General features: G+C 39.4%; 1 protein-coding gene across 3 annotated transcripts in view; it reads right to left on the reverse strand.

Moving 5' to 3' along the window:
* GUCA1C (guanylate cyclase activator 1C) overlaps positions 1–26652 on the reverse strand; it is a 38002-nt gene extending 11350 nt beyond the window's left edge. The window contains exon 1 of one of the 3 annotated variants that reach the window (XM_074816819.1): positions 26374–26652. In XM_074816819.1, coding sequence (XP_074672920.1) covers positions 26374–26577 — 204 coding nt within the window. In that variant the 5' untranslated portion in view covers positions 26578–26652. Of the gene's footprint in view, positions 1–13285; positions 13526–20479; positions 20721–26373 lie in introns of those variants that run through there. The other 2 variants (XM_074816821.1, XM_074816820.1) reach the window with 2 other exon arrangements.
* Between the last annotated feature and the right edge of the window lie 528 nt (positions 26653–27180).

The following is a 27180-nucleotide window of genomic DNA, read 5'->3' on the forward strand; positions in this document are numbered from 1 at the left end:
GTATGGGGATGTGTGTCCTGTGGGGGCAAAGGCGGGCAGTGGGGGACCATAGAGTTACACAACAGCAATTAATACCCCAGCCCCGGAGCTGTAGGAGGGCATTATCCTTTGGTTCCCAGAATAGCGTTGCTAATCTTCACAGATCCTTAAAAAACTCTCACAGCTTCAAACTATTTGAATACAGATTAAAAATAATTGACTTGTCCGCTATGAATACGCAGCTGATCTTAAACAGCACGGTAGTTCAAGGTTGGGCCGCAATGATCTGAAGTTGGCCTTTTGGCTGGCTGCCTAGCTCTTACCTGAGAGTGATTTTCTAGCAGCGTTGATGCAGTGCTACTGGGATTGCCATCCATCTCCTGCCACACACCATGGCTATGCATGTGGGAAGGGACAGTTTCCATCCCTGCAAAACCCTACAATGAGTGAACTCATTGTCTTTGAACACTAAGGACTCTACTAAGAGTCTACACACAATAAGCAGTGTCTTGTTTACAACATTTGCTCCTGAAAAATCTCTAAACTCAACCTGACACCAGGAGAATAGCTCAACAGGCTTTATCAGGATTAACAAGTGTGCAAATACAGATGGTCTAGGTATTTCGAACCTTCCCTCCCACCCCCTGTCTTTCAGTATACTACTTAAACCTCATAAGGCAGAGGGAGGAGGCACAGGTTAAGCAGCAGATTACAACAGCTCAGAATAATTGTGAAATTTATAGCTAATTGTATGTGCTTCTCTTTCTCTCTAGAACCCATTTCAAATATAGTGATGCTTTCTCTGCCCTCAGAAACCTAAAGGAGGATTGTTTTCACTCCATTTCATCTTCCCCCATTTCCTTACTTTCTTTTTGCTTCTGAAGGCATTCATCTGTTCCTCAAAGGTTACATATGCATTACTGAAGAAATAACAGAGCTACTTATGACTCTATTACTTTGACACATGCCTAAGGTCTGATATTAGAGTTTGGGGCTTGGAGAGAGCTACAGATCCCCCACAGGCTATGGCCAGAATCACCGGTTTCCTGAGTAGATAAAGCTGGCAATTGTCATGGAGTGGGAGGAGACTCTTGGCAAGGAAAGGCTATTAGATAAGGATGAAGAACAAAGCAGAGAATTAGGAGCTGTAGATCCTTAAGTGGTTTTGTGATAGTTGAATACCCACTGTTATATAAAGAGAGGAGGCTGTATTGACCAGACCGTTACACAAGGTTCTGCTTTGTCCAGACGAAGTGGACCTGTGGTATTTGGGGACTTAGAAAATACCAGGACGTTTGTGTTAGAGGAGTTGGAAACGCAGAGCCAGCTATGTGTCTTGGCTCTCAGGCTTGTAGGCTACCCTGGTGAAATCCAAAATGTTAAGATGGCAATTTTATTTCTTTAAAATTAACAACTACTCCCCAACTCTTTGCCATCACTCACAACTTTCTTTCAAGGTTACTGGAGAAGCCAGGAGACAGGGAAATCACCAAGGCATCGGGCTGTGTCCGGCGCTCAGCCTGCAGCACGGCACAGCAGTGTCCAGGAGGGCTGTATCGAAGGAAGGCATGTACTCAAGGACCTAACGCTCTGCCAGCTTCTCCTGGATGGTGGGGTTCAGCTTTCTGCATGCCTAATTTTGAGCCTCTGCCTGTGCTTTTAGAAGCATCTTCCCCAACAGAACAAAGCAGTGGGCAAGAGAGAAAACTGAAAAATGCAGCCATGACCACATAATACATTTTCCAGCAAATTTCTTGCTGACAATTGAAGCAAATTTTTCTTGTTTGACACACCCAAGAATGTGGCAGGGCAAACCTCCAGGAAAAGCACTTTGAAGATATATGTGTCTTCTAGTGACAAAGATGCTCTATTTGGCAGTTTATCTTGGGTGCTCCTAGATAATATTTTTAGGAATTAATGTCTCAAGGGATGTATGCAAGAAGGCTCATAAAAGTTAAACACATATGCTATAAGTCCCTAATCTACTTGGTATTATGTGGTTAAGGACTTCAGGGAGGAAAAAGTTAATACTCTACCTTCTTTACCTAATAACATTTTTTATTGCTGTAAAAAATGGGAGATTATAGATCATGTTTTGTCACAAGAAAGCAGCTACCAATTTAGTGTCATTACATGAGTTTGCAGCCAAGTTAGTTAAAACAGATCACCCAATTTCTGCTGCATTTTTTTTTCAGTTATTATTTCCAAATCATGGTTTACCAGCACTGTCACCAGCAAATGTGTGATTCATGATTGCATATTTTTGAATGTTTCAAAGCAAGACTTAAACAATCTCAAGGGGAAAAAGGAAATGTAAACCTGGAGTAGCTCTAACTTCTCTATTAGTAATTAATAAGGAAATAAATAGAAAAAAAAGACAGTTGCACTTTTAAAAAATACTTGATAAACAAAAGAAGCAAATTCCTGAACTGTTTCTCATTAAAATTACTTTCTCCTTTATCTACGTCATAATTTAACAAGTAGTATTTAAAAGTAATTATGATTAATCGTACAGTTAACCTTCATTGCCTATTCACATAATGCGACAAAATTACAGTGTTAGCTGGTAATGGTAGTAATATGCTCCAAGTGCTTTTTAAGCTCAGTGAAAGCTGCAGAGTACATGCTAATTTGTTTACACTTAAATGAAAATTTCAAAGAAACCCTGCACATGTTGTTAGAAAAGTGTAATTGCTTCAGTTTGATGTGTAATTTTGGTCACTGAGTCACTGCAGAGTAAACAACTCTAAACCCTTTCTTTTGTTTTAAAAAGAGTCAGGCAGTGTAAGAACTCAGGTAACACAACTCAATGGGAGACTGTGTAGATGATGAAGATTATTTTTAAATAAAACTGAACTTCATCATTCTTTCATATTCCTCCCTTTCTATACTGACTCACATTGAGTTTTGCTACATTTGCTTCTGCAGAACATTCATTAAAAATGTATGTGACACAAATTTAATCTGTGTTAAAGAAAACAACAAGGAAAAAATGTTAAGCTAAAGAATCACTTGAGCAAACCTCCAAGTGCTTGATTTTTATTGTCAGTACTTTTTGCCACTGATTTCTCTGTATCCAGTGCAGTGATTTATTTTCTCTATGTCTCTTGTGCAACGTCGTTGGCAGTACAGCTTCATACAGGACCCATGGGCTGGGCTATCTTAACCTGTGTGTCTCGGGTGCTGGGCCCTGGTGTGGAAGGGGGCTGCTGCCAGCCAGCTGCCAAAGCCTTGGTGGAGGTGGTACATCTGGCCTTGCACCATGCACAAACCGTGCCTTCGACCCGACTGTGATCTACAGCGTGATGGACCTACTGCCCAAGCACAGCAGATCTCTACTGCAAACACAATGAGCCTGGACATGCTGTGCACAGATCCAAGGAAGGGGCTCTTCAGTGAGGGGGGAGACTCCGTGGTGTGCACTGTGAGTACCCCTGCCCCATCGTGTAGCTTAATCCAATCTAGCTAAGCGTCAAGGCTGCAATTCAAGGAACATTCAACTGAAATATTACTTAATAGCACTTGCCTACGTGAATATTTTGAAATTTTGTTTTTAAAGAGAAAATTTCTTGGACGTTCAGATTATTGTTTTTGAAATGCAAACAAAAGCCGCTGAATTCTGCAATGCTGTAATAGAAATCTGAGACAGATCTCACTTTATTATCCCATGTAGAGAATCGAGCTTTCCACGCTTGATGGTGCTGTGCCACTACTGAGGAATTACCTCTGGTCCAAAACTTTTAGATCATAACTCATACCATCAAATCCTATAGTCAAGAATTCAACTGTACTGACATTAAGCAAGTGATGATTTTAATGATAATGCTAATGTAGGCTTTTAGCTGGTAATGACACATGATTATAGCATGTTAGTACTATCACAGCAGTAAGTCCTTTGCCAAACCACTAGAAAATAAAATTAAGATTGTGAAATTGCACCAGTAATTGTGGGAAGTCTTTACAAAGTAATAGATTCCTTTTTGGAATCAATATATAAAATTGGATGTAAAAAAATTCTGGAGGTAGTTAAGAAGTAGAACAAAGACATTCTTTAAGACAGTCTATAATTAAATGGAGTAGTGTTTCATGGAATCAGGTGAAATATTCATAGAACATTGTTTCTATTCCATAGAATTTTTTATAAGAGTACAGTATCTTTCAAAGGCACTTAAGCGTGCTGACAACAATGATGTAACTATGAACACAGCAAAGCATAATTTAACCTTCTCATTATTTACAGTAATCAGGCTAGTTATTTTACATTTGAGATAATTTTATGCAACATTACTCCAGATTAAGGAGAAACAAATGGTTTGGCTTTGTTCTTTTTGTTGCTTTTCTTGGATTGTGTCCACAATTAATGGGGAAAGCGTTTGTACATGTACATGTCAACTCTAAAAAGCCCAAATATTTCAGGAAGTAAGAGCTGTAGGTTTTTGTTAGTTCTGACAGAAGAATTCTTTCTGGCTAAGAGATATCTAGATTCTTATTTTATTCTAGCCCTTGGCTTAGAAGCTGATTAATTTTTTGACACACAGGCTTTTATTGCTGACTCTACAATATGATAGCTTTAACTGTCATGAAAATAAAGTAAATTTTCTAAATATTTCTTGTAGTGGAGACTAATTAGAGGCAATTGTGAGATTGAAAGAGGGTTCAATACCAGAAAAATCAAGAGTTAGACTTCTATGAGCAAAGTGGTAGTGCTATCCACATGTGTTGGGCCAGCACATGAACCATGGAAAAGGACTAGCATAAAACATAACATGTCTTTCCAACCATAATACCAGTTTATATAGCTCTAGGCCCCATAGTGTAGTATGTAATGCAGATGTTGCTGCTGCAACCTTACTGCCTGGGTTAAGCTAGCTGGTTAGAGTAAGCTAAGAAAAGTGTACTTGTCCAGAGAGTCAATTCAGCTTGGAGACATCCCTAAAATTATGTGTGCAGCTGAACTTATGTTTGCACAACTACTTGAAGACTTAGGATACACAAGAGGAAAGTTGTTCAGGAAAGTTTGGGAAAATATTTCCTTAATTATCACCCTCTCTTACCCTGCTTTGGATAACTATTAACTATTAACTGTGTCTAAATTGGAGAGACATGGATTTGATGGATGGACCACTTGGTGAATAAGGAATTGGCTGGATGGTCACACTCGAAATGTTGCGGTCAACGGCTCAATGTCCAAGTGGAGAGCAGTGAGGAGTACTGTTCCTCGGGGGTCGGTGTTGGGGCCAGTGCTGTTTAACATCTTTGTTGGCAACATGGACAGTAGGACTGAATGCACCCTCAGCAGTTTACTGATGACACCAAGACGTGTGGTGCAGTCAACACGGAGGGAAGGGATGTCACCCAGAGGGACCTGGCCAGGCTGGAGAGGTGGGACTGTGCAAACCTCATGGAGTTCAACAAGGCCAAGTGCAAGGTCCTGCACATGGGTCAGTGCAATCCCACGCACAAATACAGGCTGGGTGAGGAGTGGATTGAGAGCAGCCCTGAGGAGAAGGACTTGGGGGTATTGGTGGATGGAAAATGGACTATGAGCCAGCAATGTGCTCTCACAGCCCAGAAAGCGAACTGTATCCTGGGTTGCACCAAGAGAAGTGTGGCCAGCAGGTCAAGGGAGGGGATTCTGTCCCTCTACTCCGCTCTCGTAACACCCCACCTGGAGTGTTGTGTCCAGCTCTGGGCCCCCAATGTAAGAAGGTCATGGACCTGCTCAAGCAGGTCCAGAGGAGGCCATGAAGATGATCAGGGGGGCTGGAGGACCTCATCTATGAGGACAGACTGAGAGAGTTGGGGTTGTTCAGCCCAGAGAAGGCTCTGGGGAGACCTTATAGTGGCCTTTCAGTACCTAAAGGGGGCCTGCAGGAAAGGTGGGGAGGGACCCTTTATCAAGGAGTGTAGGGATAGGACAAGGGGTAACAATTTTAAAATGAAAAAGAGTAGATTTAGATTAGAGATAAGGAAGAAATTCTTTCCTGTGAGGGTGGTGAGACACTGGCACAGGTTGCCCAGAGAAGCTGTGGCTGCCCCCTCCCTGGCAGTGTTCAAGGCCAGGTTGGACGGGGCTTTGAGCAACCTGGTCTAGTGGAAGGTGTCCCTGCCCATGGCAGGGGGGTTGGAACTAGATGGTCTTTAAGGTCCCTTTCAACCCAAACCATTCTATGGTTCTATGATTGCACCCAATTCTATTGTGTCAACTTTGGTAATGCCTGCAAACGTGTAAGGATGCAGCAAACAGTGTAGTCAGCTCCGTAGGCAGCCTGGCAATTCATATCACAGCAGCTATTCCTGGTCCTGAGGACATATCAGAGCAAGACAATCTGAGAAAGGAAGCCCAACTGAAGATCACATTTTCCAGCAAAGGAGAGTTAGCAAAGATGCCCCGAGCCATTATAATTAATCCCACAAGAAGTGGAAACATTCAATATTTACGTTCCAGGTAATGTTTGAAATATTGCTCACTAGGAGTAATTTTATTCCATCTTTTAAGAGCTCTTCATGCCTTCAATAAGAATGTGGAAGGCAGCTATCACATAGCGCTAAGTAACCGTTGCATAGTTGAGCCATGTCAATCTTTAACAAAATAATGTCTTCAGTAGAATCTCTAGCACTAATTGCCTCATATATATGTAAATAATATTTCTCTGTCCCTCAATTCTTAAGAAGGGAGAGAAAGTTGAGGTAGAAAACAACTGAAAGTCAAATGAAGAATGAGTTACTTTAATCATCAAAACATCTCTGAAAAATATTACATCTTTCTGTGAACATTTGCATGTTTTTCTTGGAGTGTGAGGTGCCAACCACTGCTTTCAAAGAGAATTTCATGGCCAAATGATTCGCATTTTGTATTACTACAATACCTGAGAAGATATACTTGGCTAATCCCATTCATGTCCCTATAACCAGAGAGGATAACATCTATATATAGCCAGAACACAGAATCAGATGATGAAAAGTCTACCTAAAAATTGTAACTATAAAGACACAGCAGGATAGTGGGGAAGGAGCTAGGGTGAGGAAAAAAGGAATGGTGGTCTGCCTCCCAACAGTTGTCAGCATTGTGCAAAGTATGAGTGAAGGGAAACTCTCATTCTTCAAGGGAAAAAAAAAAAAAGAAGTTACAGTTTGAGATTTAGTTTACATTGCTGTGTAGTCATTGCAACACTCAACAAAGTTCTATTGAAGTAACACATTTTTGCATTTCTTATTATCTGTTCTACATTGAACATCCTGTTTTAACTTTCTTCTTTAGATTTTAAAATGGATTCCTTTTAAAATCTTTTTTATAGTTCTAATCTGCATAATGATGTCAGATGAACTCTAGTTTATCACAGAACTACTTTAAATTTTAAATGAAAAAGCACAAACTAGAAAGACGATTAAAGATTGACGGTGGCTCCTTATCTAAAGATTTCTTAAACTCTTTGCTGTGGAGTGTCCATTTTTCTACATCTACCAGCTTTATCTCTGCATAAGAAGTGTAGCAGAAAATACTGTTCACTGTTGAGGACTATCCAATGCTTTATAAAATGTTAACAGAAAATCCTTGAACTTGCATAATTTTCCTTTGGTGCCACATAATTTTCTTTTCTTTTCACAGTATATCCTATCTTTTAAAATACGATTTTCTTACAAAGCAACAGACACTTATTCCTGTAGCTAGTTTCAATTAATGCCCAAATAAGCAATAAGGGAACTACAATAGCAACATCCCATTTTCGGTGCATTGCTTCACACGTTAAATGTCTAGACAAACTTTGTCCTTCACAGGTCATAAGAACCCAATCAATCAATCCTTACAGTGTTCAGTTTTTATTTGTAGTGGTGGCAAAACCTATCTGTAAGCCAGTGGAAGTGGATGACAATGATCTGGGTTTCTGATTTAAAGAAAGAAGATTTTTTAAAATAAGTGTTAAATAGCAGTGCTGACTATAGAATGTTTCCTTAGTTCTGTTTACGAGCAAGGAACACTTCCAATATATTATGGAGACAGCAGACATTATTTTTCTAGATATGCACTCTCCTTCAAAATTGATTTAAGCTCATTTTGAAGAATATAATCTCTCTGAAATATGATACATATTCTCACAGAAAACCAAATATACATCAGTATACTTGGCAACTACTGAAGTATTTTAGATAAACATAACAGTTTCCTCTCTAAAATTTGTCAGTAGGCTGCATGAACTAGGTCTGCATGACAGTTATGTGTGGACTGAAATGCAGAGGGAATAAAAAAGGAGAAATTCAGCTTACTTGTATGTGGTTGCAGCTTTTTCATTTTGTATTACAAATAGCTTAAGGGTGAAGAAGACTGAGTCAATTTTTCCCTAAAATGACCCAATAAATGGAATCTTAAAAAATGAACTCTGTTGCACTTGTATTTTAATAAAAACATTATTGTTGAAGGTTTTCATTGGAAAGCTGTGGCAAAAGATAAACCCACCATTTATTATACTTGCAATGCCATTGTATAAATAATTCTTGCAAGTATTAATGTATGAGTCATGAATAAAATGTTTGCTTAAATGCTACCTCCTGCACTCCTCGTGATAATCTCAAGGAAAGTTAACTTTGCAATTACAGTTCTGAATGTTCAGCATCTTTATTTTTCACTGGAGCTAGGAATGATGAAAAACAACTTTCAAACTTCACTAGCATATTTATTTATTTGTTTGTTTATTTTAATTATTAACAAAGCATCCCATAGAGGTCAAGGAAAGGATGAAAGTCTTGACATAGAACCCCTGTTTTTAAGAAACATGGAAAAATTAAAGACATCTGCATACTTGGTGTAAAAGGTCATTTAATTATGAAACAGCTGGTGGTCTGCACAAGAGACACACCAGAAATGGTTAGCATTTATTTAGTATGTTCCTGAGAATAAGGCTTTTAGGACGTAGCCTATGTCACTAATCTCCAGTATAAACAGTCACTGACTAGAAACAGCTTTTATATATTGAACTCTGTGGAGGCAGAGGCGTGAATACCTGTACAGTACTATGCTCTGCCATGTATAAACATGCCAGATAACGGAGTCCAAGAAGCCATACAGCCACAGTAGCATTGCCTCTTTGGTTAGTGCTTACTCTGAGCTTACATGGTCTGCCTGCTGCCAAGACCTGAGGGAACCTCAATCTCTACAGGACATTGAATTGTGCTGTGAAGATGTACCCCTCGCTGTTGTACATCCACTGGCCACAGTCATTTCCATGAGTGGGGACTGAACTCCTCCAACCGAAGGAAATGCAGGGGTTTGGCTTGAAACTGAACTCCTGTTGGTATTTGTATGGATGACTTGAGCGAAACAAGCTTCGACTGGGCTTTCAGTCTATCACAAATTGTCAAAAAACCTGCCACGCTGCCATAATTCCTCTTAACTGTTTCCAGTTTGCTGGCAAGTTGTTTTTTTAAAATGGAAATCCTAAGTCGGAGAAGGATGTCTGTAACAAACTTCAGCTGGAAGCAGCAAGGCTAACAAGGAGGTGAAATGCAATTTGCAGCTGTAATTATTGCTCCCTGCCCCAAGTCCCATTGGCATCCTATGAGGTTAATATTCCACACTGGCTTTACATGGTAGAGGTTTTAAACTGGGCATATGTGGAACACAGAGAAGAAAGTCTATGCACCTTTTAAGAGTGTTTTGTCATCTTATAGACAGAGTACCTCCAAGCATGGATGACCCCAAGTTAACTCAAGGAGCATTAGGCTGCTGTAATTGGAATTCTAGATTGATCTCAGGCCTAACACTTTAGCACAGCTTTCTGAGCAGATTTGTGAGAAAACAGAAGCCTACATGGGAAAAATACATTTAATGATGAGACTAGAAGTCCTTAATAAATAACTTAAATTTTCCAGAATGTATTTCTTTAGATATAGATAAACTGTAAGCTAGTCCCCAAACTATATGCTTTTATATATAAGCTTCAGCAATAGAAGTCATAACAATTTTAAACTGTAAAAGCCCCACTATTAAACCATGATATTTTCTGGCCACAAAAAGTTAGATAAGGAAAAAAACAGGTCATATATCTATAAGAGTCAGCTGGGGGAAGCATGGGAGAAGGTTTAAGTTTGCTAGCTGTCTAGCTAAATAGCACTTCTATATAAAGGGTACTATTAAGAGAAAGGAAATAATTTCTATCAAAAAGTTTTGTATACTTCACCACTCACTCAGATTTATTAGAAAGCAAAAACCAGACAAAAAGAAGTTGCTATGGTACTGAGGGAAACTGAATGTAAGCAAAAACTCAAATGACCAAATTCTTTCTGAATTCATGCATTATGCACACAACCACTTGCATCCATTAACTTCTGTGGCTTGGAGAGGAAAGATTATCATCTGTGTAATATTGCACAGTGCCTAAATGTTCTACATAAAGTCCTGGAAGGATAATGACCCCATATTTGTACACTCATAGCTGCCATTTCAGAGCCCACAGTGTGATGCTCCCAGTCAGTCATCCACAGGGTACTCTTCGTGCATCGGTACTTAACTGAAAGCACTTTCCAGGATCAAAGCCTACATTTCTGCTAAAAACCCCGGGGAGGAGAAAAAGCTGTAGAAAGGTTATAGGACAAAAAGTGGACATATGGAATAAGGAGATTCTCTTATTTTACTTCATCAATAACATAAAACATTCCTTTCTTCTGCCCTGAGAGCCTGGTCTGTTGTCACTTTATTCCCAATTTAACCCCATAAAAAGCATCGCAGCCATGTACTTGAAAAATGTTTGATTGATGCTTGTTATTTCTAAAAGTAAACCTTAAAAATAGTTGTCATTAGTCTTGGTAATAAAGGAAAAATCATAATTAATCTTATGAAAACACAGTGCTGTTAACAATGTTAGAAAAAGAAACAAAGGCTGTATGGTAACAGAAATTCAGTTATGCTGAATAGAGATTAAAATACAACAAATCTGTAAAGCTCTGTTGAAAGTTGTCATGGGCTCAGGATATAAATCTTACGTCTTAAATTGTTTCTTTCCATTTTTAGTCTGAATAAAAATCTCTGCTGGTCTCAAATATGCCAGATTTAGTTTTGTTTGCCTGACAACCTTCCCTAGCAAGGCTGATCCTCTCAATACCTTACATGCCTTTACAAATGCTCACAGGCTAGTGATCAGCATAGATTTCTGAGCTTTGCTGCACTCTAGCTTGGTTCCCAGCTGTTGTATTGTTTAATACCCATTCCTCTACCTTGTTTTTTCTGTTGTTTTTTGTTCCTCATTTTTCTTTTAGCTTGGAAGCTAATCTACAGGTTGGGATCTCCTCGCTGTAACCTTATCTCAACCCCACATTACAGAGAGAGCTGACATTTTCAGCAAACCTAGGTACGAAACACCTGAAAAAAAAAAGGATATCTATAGGGACAAGGATCTATGTGGTCAAGGATCACAATCTCTGTCAATGGTCATGCATGTGATAGTTTGGAAAAGTCCTTAGCTGTGAAGGCTGGCAAATGCATAGATTTGCTCTACTTGAGTGGCCCAGTCCTTGTTTGGCAGATGGTGAGGTGCTGGTGCTGGACACACGTGGCCCTCTCTGGTGGAGGGACCACTGTTCCAACCTGCCCAGTTTGCTGTAATCAAGCAGGCCTGTCCTTGTTGGTCTGCTGTCTGTGACCCCGAGCATTACAAAATAGAGACATGGGAGAAAACAGTAGGGAGAAATGCTTTCTCTTGTGTTGACTATACAGCCAAGGATGTGTTCCTGAAAGGTGTGATGGTTAGAAATATGATGGGTGATGAAACAATATTTGTGTGAGACTGAATTCCTGGTCATTACCCTGTTTTTCCATCCTTTAGCCTTGATTGATCTTGGTTCATCTGAGGAAGATGAGGATAAAGACAATGATAAGGTAAAGTTCAGAAAGATGCAGCAAGAAAGTTCCTGGTAGAAGAGAGAGTTCAGTCAAACAGATGAAGCAGCTGAGATCTTTCAGGATGGTGATCCTGTAAGCCATGCTGAAAAGACAGCATGTTCTCCAGCTGACAATCCTGGTGCAGCTCCTCCTGCCTCTCTGTCCTTCATGTTATACATACTGTCCCTCTATGTTTAAAACATTTGTATTAAGTCCCCCCTAAAGCATCTGCCCTCTACTTCTTACAGGAAAAGTTGCTTTACTACCTGGCAACTTGACTGCTTCATATATGAGAGTGATGACAGCCTGCAGAGCAGGGTGACACAACTCTGCAACACCAGATAGGGAAACAACAATTAGCAGAGGATTCTCATTTTGTTTTGAGTGTGTTTGGCTACTGCCACAGCAACTAGAAGTGATCAAATGCTCTTTCTGAAACCTGCTTTTATTCTACTCTCCTCACTTTTACATTAATTCAGAATCCGAAGGGCTCAGAAATCTGAGGGTTTCACAATTCTGCAGAGCTTGAGCTGGCAGGCAGTGTCCTGGGACACTCCAGCATTGCACTGAGCGGAGGGCTGGAGGTGGCCAGCTCCAGGACCTTATGAGCACATCCAGCACTCAAGACAGACCTAGAAAACAGCCCACACTTGTCTGCCACTCTGTCAGTTGCTAGATCCCCTGATGTCTTCTGCCCTCTCCCTCCACAACCACATGGTCTTAGGTCTTCTAGTAAAAGGTGCTACACACAACTACCAGATGACCATGGCTTTGGCCTTGTCTGTACACCTAAGGAAAAGATATATTGTCTGTCAGGGAGCCAGCTACATCACAGAGAGCTGACTGCAATCACAAGCAGTTATTGCAGTAGCAGAGAGGGTAGATCAGAAATATAGCCTGGAGAAGACGCTTGACCTCTTCATTCGGTAGTCTCTTTGGTCTTATAACTTAGGCACTGCGTGTGATTCCCCTCATCTGAGTTACATTTCCTCTGTGCCACAGGTTCAATACAGTACTTTGGGCAAATCTGTTTATCTACGCTGCACTTCGCCATTGGTTAAGTGCAGACCATATTTTCCCGACTGTCTAACACTGTTGTAAAAACTCATTAAGTTTGTATTTGAGCATATCAATATTTTCATATGCTTATATACAAGCACAGGATAAGCAAAGGATAGAAGAATAATCAGTGAACTGAAAATTACATCTCATTTTCAGACATTTTTTTCACTGACATTTTTAAGTGCCCCTGGAACGTACTAATGAGTCCTACTTAAAGCCCTCAAAGCACAGTTCCACTTCCTTGTGCACCATAATGGCAACCCTGTCCACAATAGCAGTTCTGTGAGCAGAGCACAGAGAAGAGCCTGCAGGCTACAACTCACAAACAAAGCAATAGTATGAGGTTAAAGAAATAAAGAAAAGAAGGTTTACCTGGTTCAGATCAAAGATATCAAACACTCGTTTAATATACATATCACCCTGTGGGTCCAGCCCTTGCAGATCCAGGAGTTTCTTGAATTCGTGCAGACTAAGCTGCCCAGATGGGCATTCTCTCATAAATTTGCTGTAATAATGGTGCATCTCTGGGGCAGGGCCATCACCTGTTAATGATTCTTTAGCGCCCATGTTATTACGCAGAAAGTGTCTCTTTTCTTTCTGTTCACATTTATGCTTTTCAGGTTCAGAGTCTTGCTCATGACCAGAACTCAGACAAATACTGCATTTAAATGGCCACGGTAAACCTCTTACAGCGTAAGTTTCTATTTTTATTTAGTGACTATCTATACTCATGTGAGATTACCTTTAATGCCCAGTTCTAAACCAGATGGGATTTCAGAATGTGGCTAAAGTAGAAGTAAAGATAGCCGTGCTTAAATTATAGTTCATGAAAATCCAGACTCTCCCACTGACTACAAGCATGCATATTAGAAAAAGGAAAATGAGGGGATCCTCAGAGTGGTTGGCACTGAATTATATGCAAACCATTAGCAACACATAAAAGTAATCCTGGATTGACTGTAAGAAGTATCTACAATTTTTGCTGTAAATAAGGATGGAAAAGGTTAAGAGTGCAAACAGACATGCCCGTTATTACATTCTCTCTGTTGTAGGTGGATTAAGCCTTTCTAAAACCAGAGCCCACTGGACTTCTTGAGGCACTTCTTATCATGAATATTCTGTGTGGCATCTTTTATTTGTGTGCAATTGCACCCTATTTGCTCCCTATCAGCATGGATGCCCAGATAAAACACACAATTTTGGTAACCAACCTCATGACAGAACTTGAACGGAAGAGGAATCTTTTATAGTAACTTCTTTAACAAGAATCAACTTGGTCTCATAATTGAATTAAATGCAAGTTTCCATGCTGTTGGTCAGTGCTGTAGTCCTGCTTTTTATTTTACAGCTTTCAGGAGCTGAATTCCTTCTTCCTCTGTAGGGTCAGGGAAGGGGTTAGGTATCAATAGTACTTCTGTACTGATTAGCTTCTATACAAGGACATGAGCGGCTCAGGAGCTTTACTACAGCACAGACAAATTTGGAGCTATAAATACTAGTGTAAAACTACAGGATGTTAGAACTGCAGGAATAAGACATTCCCACTCACTTAGCCTTTTCATTTATGATCACACGGTGAAGATAAAGAGCACTGTCCTGTGAGGTGCTGAGCACCTCATGAAAAACAGCAACCTCTCTCCAGCCAGACTTAAGCCAGAGAGCAATCAGTATCTTCCAGGATCAGGTCAGTTTTTGAGGAGTCCCATACTCTTAATGGGCTGTGCTACAGCTCTCTCCACCAGGACATAATTAAATTTAGTATCATATACTTCAAAATGTGGCATACAAATAAGAAAGCTTGAACACTCCTCAAGTGCCCGTGAACTTTTGAAGATTAAACAGGAAGATACAGACACCCATTGGTTTAGCCAAAACTGGTTCAGTAGGCAAAGAACATACAGCAAACTGGGTAATCGATGTGTTGTGTTTCCCCAGATACCATCTCTGGATAGAGCTGCTGCGTGATCCCAATGACTGAGGGAGAGGGGGGACACATCTCATGTGGGAATCTTGTCTGCAGGCGAGTGCCGGCTGGAGCAGTGAGGGTGAGTGAAAAGGCAGTGAGGACAAGGGATGTGAAAGGAAATAAGCAGACAAAACTCTTGGGTATGCACAGTCTGACAAAAATCCTGAATTATCTTCTTTAGCCATCATGACCTGCTCTTAAAGCAATGACCACTCATTGTGCCATCCACCAGAGACAGACAGGGCACTAGGAACACAACTTAAGCTGGCTACAAACTTTACATGATATGATTAGGTTAAGAACTGTCCCTCAGTAACTCACCCAGTGCTAGGCATCCTTCCTCTTTTATCTCTTCCTCTTGGACAATGACAGCTGTCTCGCATCTCTTCACATGACCCTGTGCAAACACTGTTCACAGGATCCCACGTAGGCATAGAGAACTTGGGAGTTGCTCACATCTACTGATCCCTCTCCCCTCTGTCCTATTTTCTTCCCCTGAAAAACTACACTTGTTTCCAAATAGCAAGTCTTGGGGAAGTGTACCCATGGTGACTGAGGCACATGAGAGACACCACTGCACTGACTAAAAGATGGGGTCTTAGAAGTCAGATTTTTGTCAGATTTAGTACATTCTGGTAAAAAACTTACAAGAGAATGTTAAATTAAAATTGGAATAATTTTAAAGTAATAGCTGTTTTCAGGATCCCTTTAAGTTTAATAGCAATAACTAAAATACCTGTAAAAGACAGCAAAAATGCCAGGGGAAAAAGTGATCTGATTTATAGTTCAGTCTCACGACATCCCTCACCCCTAGTAGGGGACTGGCACTGATAGCTGATATTACACCTGACAAAAAAGAAAGCTGAGTTTTATGGGGCACAAAAAGGCTAAAATTTATCACCTGCTGCATAGTTTGACAGCACTTAATAAACTTGCAAAGCATGTGCTGAAATAGAAATTTTATAGAAATCACCTGTTCCAGAAGCCAGTGACAATGAAACATTTCTACTTTTATAAATAAAAATAGAAAAATTCATAACAATGTGGAGCTGAACTAAAGAAATTAATATAGCAAAGCCATTTCAAAGAACACCGAAACAATGGGTAGAGAGACTTGTTTGTGTATAAGAAGCTCAGTGAAGCAGTTCCAAATGAGCTATCTGTAGCAAGCTGAACTGATGCTAAAAGGTGAAGATAAAATTACAGTAGCTATTGAGATCTACATTAGAGATGCCAAGAAGCTTTCTGGAGTCTGTACAATATTCTGGGAATTAAGAAAAAGGTACAAACAGGCAACAGTGGGACTATGTACTTGCACTGAAGATGACAGTCCTGTAATAAAGAAGATTGCTGGTTCAAGGACAGACTGTTGCTAAACTACAAGAATATGGGGCACACAGAAAATGCACACTACAGGTAAAGCAAAACTGTCTCTGTAGGGAAACATGAGAAAAAAATCAGATTCATTAGTCCTGCTCTGAAAATGGGATAAAATCTCATCAGTTTTGGAAGGGATGATGTAATTTAGATTTCTTTACAAGTGAAACAGAGGTAGTCTTTTGACAGAGTTTGAGAACAGCGGTTGCTCCTTTTTAAAAAAAAAAAAATCCAAACCAATTTCAGAGCAGGATGATCAGGAATGACCTTGATATGAAAAATGGCAGAAAAAAAAAAAATAAAGATGGCATTCCCTTTCTCTTGGGTATTGTGAAAGCAGTGGTAACTCAGCTGTAGGCAGCAGATACTAAATCCCTGTGTTGTGAAAAAAGGAGGTCACACATCTTTCCACTCTGATAGATTCAGCTGAATGCTACCTGTTTGAAGTGTGAGCCAAATAAGACAACTGCCAGTGCTTGAAGTGGCAAATGCCAAGTTTTAAATGCATTTGAATAAAAAGCTTATCTACAAATTTTTATCTAAATTTGTGTCACCTTTGCCAATTAACTTTTTGTCTTTTCCTCTTGATTTTTTAATTCATTCCTGCTCACTCCAGCCCCACTCGCTTTATTCCTTCCTTGGCAATTTCTACCTGCTGTTTGCTCTGGAAAATACCATTTCTCTCTCCTGCGTGACTCAGCTCGTGCCTATGGGCTTTGCCTCGTCTCTCTCTTCTTCTATCCCCTTTCTTCCCTGCACTCCATTGCTATCAGAGGCTGGATCCTACAGGTGTTAAGTGCATACAGAGATCTGCCACTGCTCATTTCAGTTGCAGAGAGGAGCTGCATGGGTGGGACCAGAGAAAGCACCACTGAGGGCTTTCCCATGTCCCTGTCTAGTCAGCTGACTTAAGAACATCCTGCCATTTCCCTCTATTAACTTAATTGCCAGCTCCCCACAGGCACATGGCTACTGCTCATCTCTAGCCAGCTTCTGAGTCCGTTTGTGTCTCTTAAGGTAGATGCAACCTACCTCCCAGCTCAAGCAGACCTGGGTGAGGGGTTTTCAGAGGGACTACCTAGGCTGCCCAAATGAGAATCATGTGGACAAGATACAAAATTGTAGAAAGAGGAGGTTATCCTCCAGGAAGAGCTGGAATGGCCTACCCTGGTCAGAAAATTTACCCTATGAAGGCTTTAACCTTTTTTTTTAAGTCCCAAACTGTGAGGTCCCAAACATCACCATCTTCTTCCTATTGCCCACCCTACACTTTTCTAACTATTTGAATGAGTGTTTAGCTTCTAAATTCTGCTTTCCTCCTCCTGTGCATGTTACAAGGAGGAGGACTGAGCTAGCCTTTCCTTCATCAGAATGCTTATAAGGAGTGCTTTCCTCTCCTTCATAAACCAGGAAGCTTTTGCTCCAATAAGGCAAGTTTCTAGTAGGACGCAACCTCTAATCTCCCTGTCTGAGAGGAGAGAACTCACCAAATTCTTGCTAACTCAAGCACAGGGATGAGGATAAGAGAGTTCATCGCTACTTTGTACGGCATTTTAACCATGGCATACACAGCAAAGTGTGTGGGAACATACACACAATTGCTTAGTTATTCTCTCACTGATCAAGCACTGGCACAACTTTGGAGTTCACAGTCACAGTCCTGGTGTGCCTGCTACTATATTTCTACGAACAATGATCTCCTTGGGTTTGTGTATGGATTTAAAACTGAAACAGAAGTCAGTGACAATTTAAAAATAAGTCTGTAGTCATGTTTTTTTCTGTACCACTGCTTCGTTATTCCTGACGTGGAGATTGTGAGTGTCACACAATGATACATGTCCTGGTGATGAGATAAACGATTATGCTTACCTTAGTTGTGCACAGTCTAGCCTAGGTTGTTGGGGGTTTTTTTTTGTCATTAAACTAACCATTTACAGATGTGATTTTTTGGGGGGTGTTAGCCACACATGCTACAGCACACCTGTATCTGTAAATAACCAGCAGACGGTGCATAATGAAGTAACAAGTGTTATACTTCCCACAGAACCATTTGTAGTGCAGTTGCCTTCATTTTAACGATTATGAGAAGTGCTCTGAGATACCGACTTTATGTTTTCCATTTGGAGTTAAAGACTTAACACAGTGAGGGCCCACTCCTCAAGCTGTTCATCAAGGTTTCTAGCTGCCAAAGAGATGCATCCTCCTTTGTCAGGAGGATAAGGTCAGGAATACTTTCTTTTGTAGCTATTGCAAATTCACTGATTTTCCTGAACTCAGGGTTGGCAAGAGCTTGGTCTGGGCCTTGCCTTGTGGGCATCAGGGAACTGCAAGGGGGACTAACAACCTCTGATTAAGGACAGAGATGCAGCATAATGACTGTTCAACTGTTACTTTTAAGTGGTCTTATTAGAAATGAAGGGAAAGAGTCCACTCATCCAGGGAAAATCTGAGGCCAATGAAATGTCCCATCTTCAACTGGGAGAAATAAAAAGAAAAGAAATCCCTGAACTTTTAGATGCTGATAATCTAGGGAGGAAGGAGGGAGAAAAAAAAACCATTAGTTTAAATTTATAAAAAGTAATTTAAGTTAATAAATTCTTGTTTCAAAAGTCCCTACAATCTTTGTGTTAAGGGTAATATCTCTGAATTAACTCCCACCCCAAAATCATTTTGATGACACAGGCTGTTTTCATGAAGGATTTCAGTTTAGACAAATTGTATTTTTCCAGTTAATAACGTTACATATAGATCCTTAAAGACTCTTAAATCCGAGCTTCCTGTTTTTATCAGCCTAAGCAGCACAGCTATTTGGAAGAACTTTGAATATTAAAGCATCTTTAATTTTCTTTTTCCCCACCAGCAATAAAATCCACTGAGTTAAGCATTTTGGAAAAGGGAAAACCAAGCCAATAAGAGAGAGACATCAGAAAACATTTAATTAAAAGGAGAGGCTGTCTTCCCTAATTAGGTACCGTTGTTTTAGTTGGCAATGTTCTCCTCCTTGGTGCTTGCAGACTTTCTCAGACCGAGCAGACGCTGAGCAACTTGCATCTCCTAGTGGCTCCAGTCAGCAAGGCAAGGGGTTGTTGTGGTAAAGAGAGCGGTGATATTTGTGTCTAGTAATCCCCGTCCAAGTGTTTTTCTGGGCCAGTGGGGAAACAGGCCCTGTGGAGAAACACCCGAGGGGCTGGATGTTGTGGCTGCCATTGCCAGCCTCTTCTCCTTCTGACTGCAGCTGAGCAAACGACCACATTTATTCCAGTACATTGTTTGTGTCCAAATGTCAGCTCTGTTTCTGATGGAGAATGACTCTCTCGTTAAGATTTTAACTACCTTTTCAACACTTTTTCTCCACAGCTTGCACTTCAGTTCCACAAGTGTTTCAATTAACGTATGAAGGGATGAGACACTATTTCCTCCTTCCACTCTTTGAACATTTATTTCCATCTCTTTATAATTGTGCCTTAATTTTGTTAATTTTTTGTTTGTTTGTTAGTTCAACATTTCACTTCTTCCCTCTCCTGGAAAGCTGATATCTTATTCCAGCCTATTCCTGTCTTTTGACTGTACTTTTTCCACTGCATTTCTTGATTCTTTCCATTTATCTTTTAGAAGGAGTAACACAGTTTTCTGATTTCTGATCTATGCAATAATTCAAGTCTACCTTCCCTCCACTGCTCAGCTTTAAAAGTTACTTTTTTAAGGGGTGAGTAGGGAAGTAAAATGGCTATATTACTCTACAAACTTTCCAAATAAGAATAAAAATGGTGATAATAAAATAAAGAAAAGAACCATTCATTGTAACTGTCCAAAAATGCAGCTCAATAGATCTGAACAGACTTCGCTTTGGAAATGGTGGGGAAAATAATTTTTGAAAAGGAAAGTGAAGACAAAAATATTTACACAACCTTCCGTTAGTAAAAGGAGGAAACATGAAGGTTTTAAGACTCTCATCCAGACCCACCTACAAGGAATCAAACTTTTTTAGTAGATTTTTGAAGAGCTCTTCTCTTAAACAACCTAAATAACATTGAAGAGAGTCCCACAAATCCAGTTTTCTCAGTTTAAGTAATGCTGCACAACTGCTAGAAATTAATGAGGAAAAAAAAAACCCAATTCCCAGTTATCTACTGCTTCCTATGGATATCATTAGGCCAAAGTTCTCTACTGTTCATGCTAACACATACATTTCATAACAAAAATAGTTCAAGAAAATTTCTTACCTCATTCAAGTCAAAGATGTGAAACACCCGCTCAACATACATGTTTGCCTGAGGGCTCATATCACGTAAACCCAGTATTGTCTTAAACTCATAGAGAGACAGTTGCCCAGAGGGGCATTGGTTCATAAATTTCTGGTACCATTGACTGTTATCCATTGCAGCAAAATCATCAGATGATTCCCCGGCTCCCATAGCACCCTCCAGCTTTCCTCTCTGTGCACGCTGCGCTGTTTGCCTTAGTACAGTGCTCCTATGTTCCCTAGCTCACCTCCAGTGAGAATTCAACCACAAACCCAGAGCTGTAAAACTACCGTAAACCTCTTAAAGATCCATGCAGGTCTGGATTAGGTAAAAATAGAAACTCCACGGGATCATCCTTCATGACCTGTTTGAATACAAGTAGGCTTGTCAATAGGTGGGTCCTTCTCTCTGGCCGGAGCTATCGTGATGTGTTCCCAGGGCTCAACCTGCTTCTACAGGGGCTCTCTTAAAGACAAAACATGACATTTGGGCTCATGTTGTGTAAGATCCTATGTCAGGTTTGCAGCCTTGGTAGTCTTATTAAACTTGCAAGGCTTTGCACTAAAATGCTAAGATGACTTTGAATGCTTCCCAAACTGTGAAATGGTGTTGCTGTGCTTTGTTTGGAGGGCTTTGCATGCAGCTCTTCGGAAAAGAAGGGGAATCATAAATCCTGCAAAATACTAATGTGTATGGTGACTCTGGTGTATGCCAGTAAGTGTTCATCCAGCTGAAGGAAGATAAACAGACCATACAGCATTGTAACATTAGCATTGAAAACAAACGTCCTGATACTCTCTCACAGGAAACATCAGTTTATTTAAATACAAAACCTGGTGAGATTCACACACCAAAACCTGAAGAAAGGACATAAATGAGAACTAGTGAAATTCAGGAAGGGAACTGTTTAACTGAAGGCAGTGTCTTCATGACTCTCCCATTAACACTACATACTTTGGATTTGACTTAACATCCCATCTAAACCAAGCACGTGATAAATACTTTTCATATAATCTTAAGGTAAAAAGAACTAGGAACATGTCCTTAGGTATATAATTCTGAAACAGTAAGAGTGTGGGGAGACACTAAAAAGTAATCATATTGCTTAATTTGCATAATCCGCTTAACACACACATTCTGTTCACATAGTCTCAGTGATGGGTTTTCAGATAATACAGTGATAGAAATTTGAATACTTCAAGCATGTCACTTTCAGTATCATAGAGTCTGGAAGCTGATAGAGGCACCTTCAGCAATTTCAGGTTCAGGGAGAAACTTGCAGCACACCAAAGTCTGTTGTTTGCTTGGAATCTCACTTCCTAAATGCCAAATGCATGCTGCAAGAGATTAGATCCCAAATTCTTTTCCTCATCCAGTAATGTCAAAGATCTGGCAGCGATTTTTACCATCATGGCAGTAGACAAAATCAGATCCTCTAACAGAAGAAAAACAACATATAGACTTCAGGGAAAAAAAACAACAAAAAAAGAAAACTACTCCTACAGTTTTCAACTTTGAAATATAATTGCACTGCAGAGGGCAAGACAGTCTGAACAATAATGATTCTCTACATCTCTAAATGTTATGCAACTTCAGAACCTTGACTTTGTGTAGTTTCTTTCACAAACTGATAAAATATATCTGCTTATTCTGTTAAGAAAGAGTTAAATAGTTTCTACTGACCAAATCAGGTAGGTTGTTATTTCACTGAAGTATGAGGGAGGGCAGAGAGACTTCGTTCATCTAACTTGCAAAAAGCTGAGTCATCTTGAAATAAGATCCTTTGGCTCTGCTAAGCATAGAAAGAGTCTTCAGCTGGATTTCTGTATTAAGGCCAGGATCCAGAAGAAAATGTTTTTTGATTGTACTACCCATAAGTCATGCTCTTGTTAGAGAAGTGTCGATATGGTCAGAATGATCAAGAACAGTATGAGGATACTGTTACTGAGAAAGCCCGTGCCAAGCTATAAAAATCCCATATGTGTTACTCTTGGCAAGCTGGTATGCCAACAGCTCATTCTTCTTCTTACGTAAATTGTTACCCTAAGCCAGCCTGAAGCCCCATAGAATGACTTCACAGGAAATGTACATTGCAGCAGATAAATATACACATCATATCAAACTAAACAGATGTGGTGTGAATCCCAAAGGGGAAGTTTATGAAATCTTGGCATGTGGCTTGAGAGGTCCTGGTCCTCGTGTGCCACAGGCTTTTCAGTGAGGCTCTTGCAAGACTTTATTCAAGGCAAGAGAAAAATAACACTGAGCTAGAGCTTATCTAGATGTTATGTGTTGTATCTGAACCTTGTAGTTATACTGTTGCCTTTTCATTAAAAATTATACTGTTGTTATTTCATAAAAAATATTATTTTTTTCTATTATTAAAAAGTAAAAAGCAAAACTTTCAGGTAAAACATGATGATTCACTTGATTCATTTCACTAAGTGTTTAAGCCTTTCCAGCTACTAAATTATACAAATAGATTGGACAAGGAGAAAAACTTGCCAGCCTTTTATCTGGGAGTAGATGCCACATTCTTCATATTATTTCCAGCTGCAAAAGGATACAGACAATACAATCTCATGTATATGACTATTCCAAATGTGCCATTCCAGTCCTGCCTTCTAAATAACTTTCCCTGGGCCTTTTGCTGCCACAGCTCAATTAAGAAAATATACAATAAAATCTATGCCTCAGATTACAGTAGCTAATGGAGGATCGTTACAACATCTTGCAGAACTGGAAATGAATATCAGATCTTTAGCAGGAGCTCATTATTAAATAATGAAGTTATAAGCCTAGCATAAGCAGTTTTATAGTGGATTTTATGAAGCCCTAAAGGCCAAATCATTGTTAAATTTCATTAAAATCGGGGGAAGACTTCCAAACAGATAAAACATTGAAACATCTTTTTCTTTCTAACATGGAACATTAATTAAACAAGCTCTTCTGGGAACAGCAAAACAAAAGCCTAGATTTGTACAGACTCTGTCTTTTGTCCCGTAAATCTCTCCACCCTGGTACCCCAGCTCCACCCTGTATCCTGACCAGGCAAAAGGAAACAAGTGCCTGATTGTTTTGCTGGCCAGTTTTTGCCTTAAACAATGAATAAAAGCTGAATTCTGCATGAGTGGGGCATTCATTCTGTGTGTGTCTCTGCTACCCAGCTGCCAATTTTTATGAAAACTTTAGGAAATAATTGGCTGAAATGCTTACTCTTTGAAATTTCACTGAAATATGCCAATTTATTAAAAAGTTATGGGGAAACAGGAGAAGGGGATCACAGATAGGATTATGTAACAGTTAAACTCTGATGTGCATATAACATGACAAGTTTAAGGCAAATGTCTTAATATTCATCAGATAACTTGAGCAAGCTACTCCCTGGGTGCTAAGCTATTTGTACTGGGAGGAAGGCCCTGTGATTACTAACTTGTGACAAAACAACCAACAAAAAGATAACACCACTCCCCACCCCCACCCCAGAAAAAAACCCCAAAAAGCTCCCCACCTTTTTGGTTTGGAGCTCTCTCCCTGTTTAGACAGGTCTCAGGTTCACATAAGGCTTGTCTTAATACGGAACGACTAGCTACTTTTGCAAAATATTTTTTCCTTACAGAAAGACACTCTAAATAAACTAGATATGGAAAAGTATCCTTCACAAGTATATAAAACGCAAACACCAGCATCTATATGCACATTCTCAATACTGTAAGCAATTTAAACAAGTAAAGAAAAGTGATAGTTTTAATTACAATTAGTATTACAAGGACTACAAATGGTAAAGAAAGCTGAATGGAATAAGGTGCTAAAGAGCAACTGTACCCTAAAAGTTTGTATCTGATTTATTCCGCACTCTCTGCTAATACTGGATTCACCATTTCCTGAGTACAATAGATATTTTCAAAGGTATAGGTCAATACCAATAGTAATGGCAAGTTCTCCTAGGCGATACTGTTGATGCAAAACTATTTGAAGGGTATTTTCTTCTTCCCTCTTCCCACCCTCAGTTATCTCATGACAAACACTCAATTTCCCCATGCCAGTGGTTGCTCCTGCGCTGGTATGTTATCATCTTGACAGAAACCTGATTTTCAAGAAGTGTTCATTTCACATGCCAGTTTTCTGAAAAGTAACTAAAAAAAGCTGCATGCTCAATTTTCTGAAACATCCTCAAGTCACTAGTTGCTTTAAAAGTATTTGTTTAAAATAAATTTTGAAAATTTTTCCAAATATCTCTCAATAGCACTGAGATGTGAAGGGCTTTTTGCAGTACACATTAAAGCTAAACTGAAAAAGCTCTTAGATGAGCTCAAACATTGTCCATGTGCATTACTCAAGAAAGTTAGCACTGATAAAAGCTTTACTGGGGAACATAATGCCTTAATTTATTAATTGAAAAGAACACAGTAAGCTGACAATTTCTGCCAGTCAGATTTCATGTTGATAGACTTGAAGTTTGCTCAGCAACTGTAATTAGCACATTTATTGAGTTAGGTGATTCTACTTAGTCAAATTCCATTATATTTAACATGTGTTAATTGGCAGGGGGAAAGAAAAGAGCATGTGATAAGCATGATCTTATAGGAATAGTACTTGAAGACTATGTAAGAAAGAGAATTGCATAATACCAAAAAAGCCAGCTGAGTTGGGAGTGGAGGTGTGTGTAGAAATAAGTGTAACAAGAAAATGGTGGAACTGACTCTGGGAATTCTTAGTCGACTGGGCACCATACAAGGAATTAAAGATTGGATGTAAGAACACACAAGGTACCTTATACTCTCAGCATTTTCTGAAGCAAATATAATTAATTTCATAATAAAGAACAGAAAGGCCATTTCTGGAAATTGAACTGTCTGGAGAAGTTCTGGCTGCAATTTGGACCAGTTTTAACCTGCCACTAAAGTCATTCATGTAATGTAATAACACATTTTTCATTACATCTCTGAATTCATTGAGAGCAACGACGTGGGTAGAGAACACTAATGCTTTTTTTTTTTTTTTTCTTAAATAAGTTTTTATACCATGATTAGCCCATCTGTTCTATTAGCTGGAGGCAGACTTTGATCGTGTAGTATTGACAATTCAGCCTAAACCTTATTTCAGTCAAGGACAAACACTTTTGTAGGAATTAGAGATGACTCTCCACCTCTTTTGTAGCATTTGATAGAAAGTGTTTTTCTGGCTTAGGGGGAAAATAACAAGGCATAGTCTTCTGGATGGGTCTCATGGCTAGAAGGAACCTTTATGAACACCAAGTTGGAAGAACATGAGAGAGCAATGCAACTAACAGCTGCTGGATGCCTTTGGGATGACCTAGGTTGTTAAGCAGTAAAATTGGGATGATGAATCAAAAGCAGACAGATGTGTCTTTGGAAAAGGGGATTGACTGATACCAAACTAAGCCACAGAAGGTGCTCAGAAAGAATCCAGCAATATTTTATTTGGTGACAGAGGAATCATATTGTCTCTGTGTTGCATATTCTTAAAGCATTAATACCTATGGACCCAGCCAAACACTTACTGCTTTAAAATATATTTTTTCAAGCAGAGTTATATAAATAAAACTTCCAATTATTAACACACACTGAAAATAATAATAAAAATCCAGGTTTCAAATATGAGAAACTATTCAACACGTATTAGAATGACTGTACGCAATTTTCAAACTGGCAAAATGTATCGGGAACAGAGCATTCAAAATTGTTTGCCTGCCACTCATGTTTATTTGCCCGTAGTTTTCTATTGAATCACCTCTGAATTACTTCCATTACCTCTGAAAAGTCAGCACTGCCAGCCCTTTGAGACATGTTGCTGAATGCATCAAATGATATAGCCATAAGAAAGCCAGCAAGTTAAGAATGAATTCTTACCTTATTCATGTCAAACGTGTGAAAAACTTGTTCAACATAGCTGTTAGCTTCTGGAGTAAGCCCCTGTAGATCCAGGACTTGTTTAAATTCATGCAGACAAAGTTGTCCAGATGGGCACTCCTTCATAAATTTTGTGTACCATTGGTGAATTTCCATAGCATTAATGTCATCTGCTGATCCAGAAGCACCCATAGCATCAAACATACCAGGTAACCTTTTTCAGTATTTATGCATCCAAATGTTCATTCTTGTTTCCCAACCCCAATCATTTAAACACCAATTCTGCCTTTGAGAGCTACTTTAAACCTCTTACAGATCACTACCAATATAGACTAAGTAAATATAGCACCCTAGCAAGATTACTAGCTCCCACTTTTAGTGCACCGTGGTTTTATCAGCTGATTACAGCCTTTGTGCACAGTCAGTTGCAGAGCCTCAGCAGGACATGAGGAATGATTATGCTGATTCTCATCTTACATTGGCATCTGTGGTGCTAAATCTATGTAAACTGGATGAATATTGAATAAGTAACACATAGGGACTTTGAGACTAGTTTCTAAACCTTTGTTTTAATAATTCATGGGGTTTTAAACCTTCAGTCCCATTTTAATATTTGGATACTTTTTGTGCAGCTGCCTTGTAGCAACTGACTTTTCATTTTTATTGCTTCTTTATATACTGTGGTCCAAATCTTAATTTATATGCCAAAACTGCAACATGATTCGACTTGGATAACCTGAAAAAAAATGAAAGCAGCTATACACTAAGCACAAAAAACTTGCCATTTTCTTTAGATAGCAGTTCTAC

This window comes from Strix aluco, chromosome 2 (assembly GCF_031877795.1).
Source record: "Strix aluco isolate bStrAlu1 chromosome 2, bStrAlu1.hap1, whole genome shotgun sequence".
In the NCBI taxonomy this organism is placed as follows: domain Eukaryota; kingdom Metazoa; phylum Chordata; class Aves; order Strigiformes; family Strigidae; genus Strix; species Strix aluco.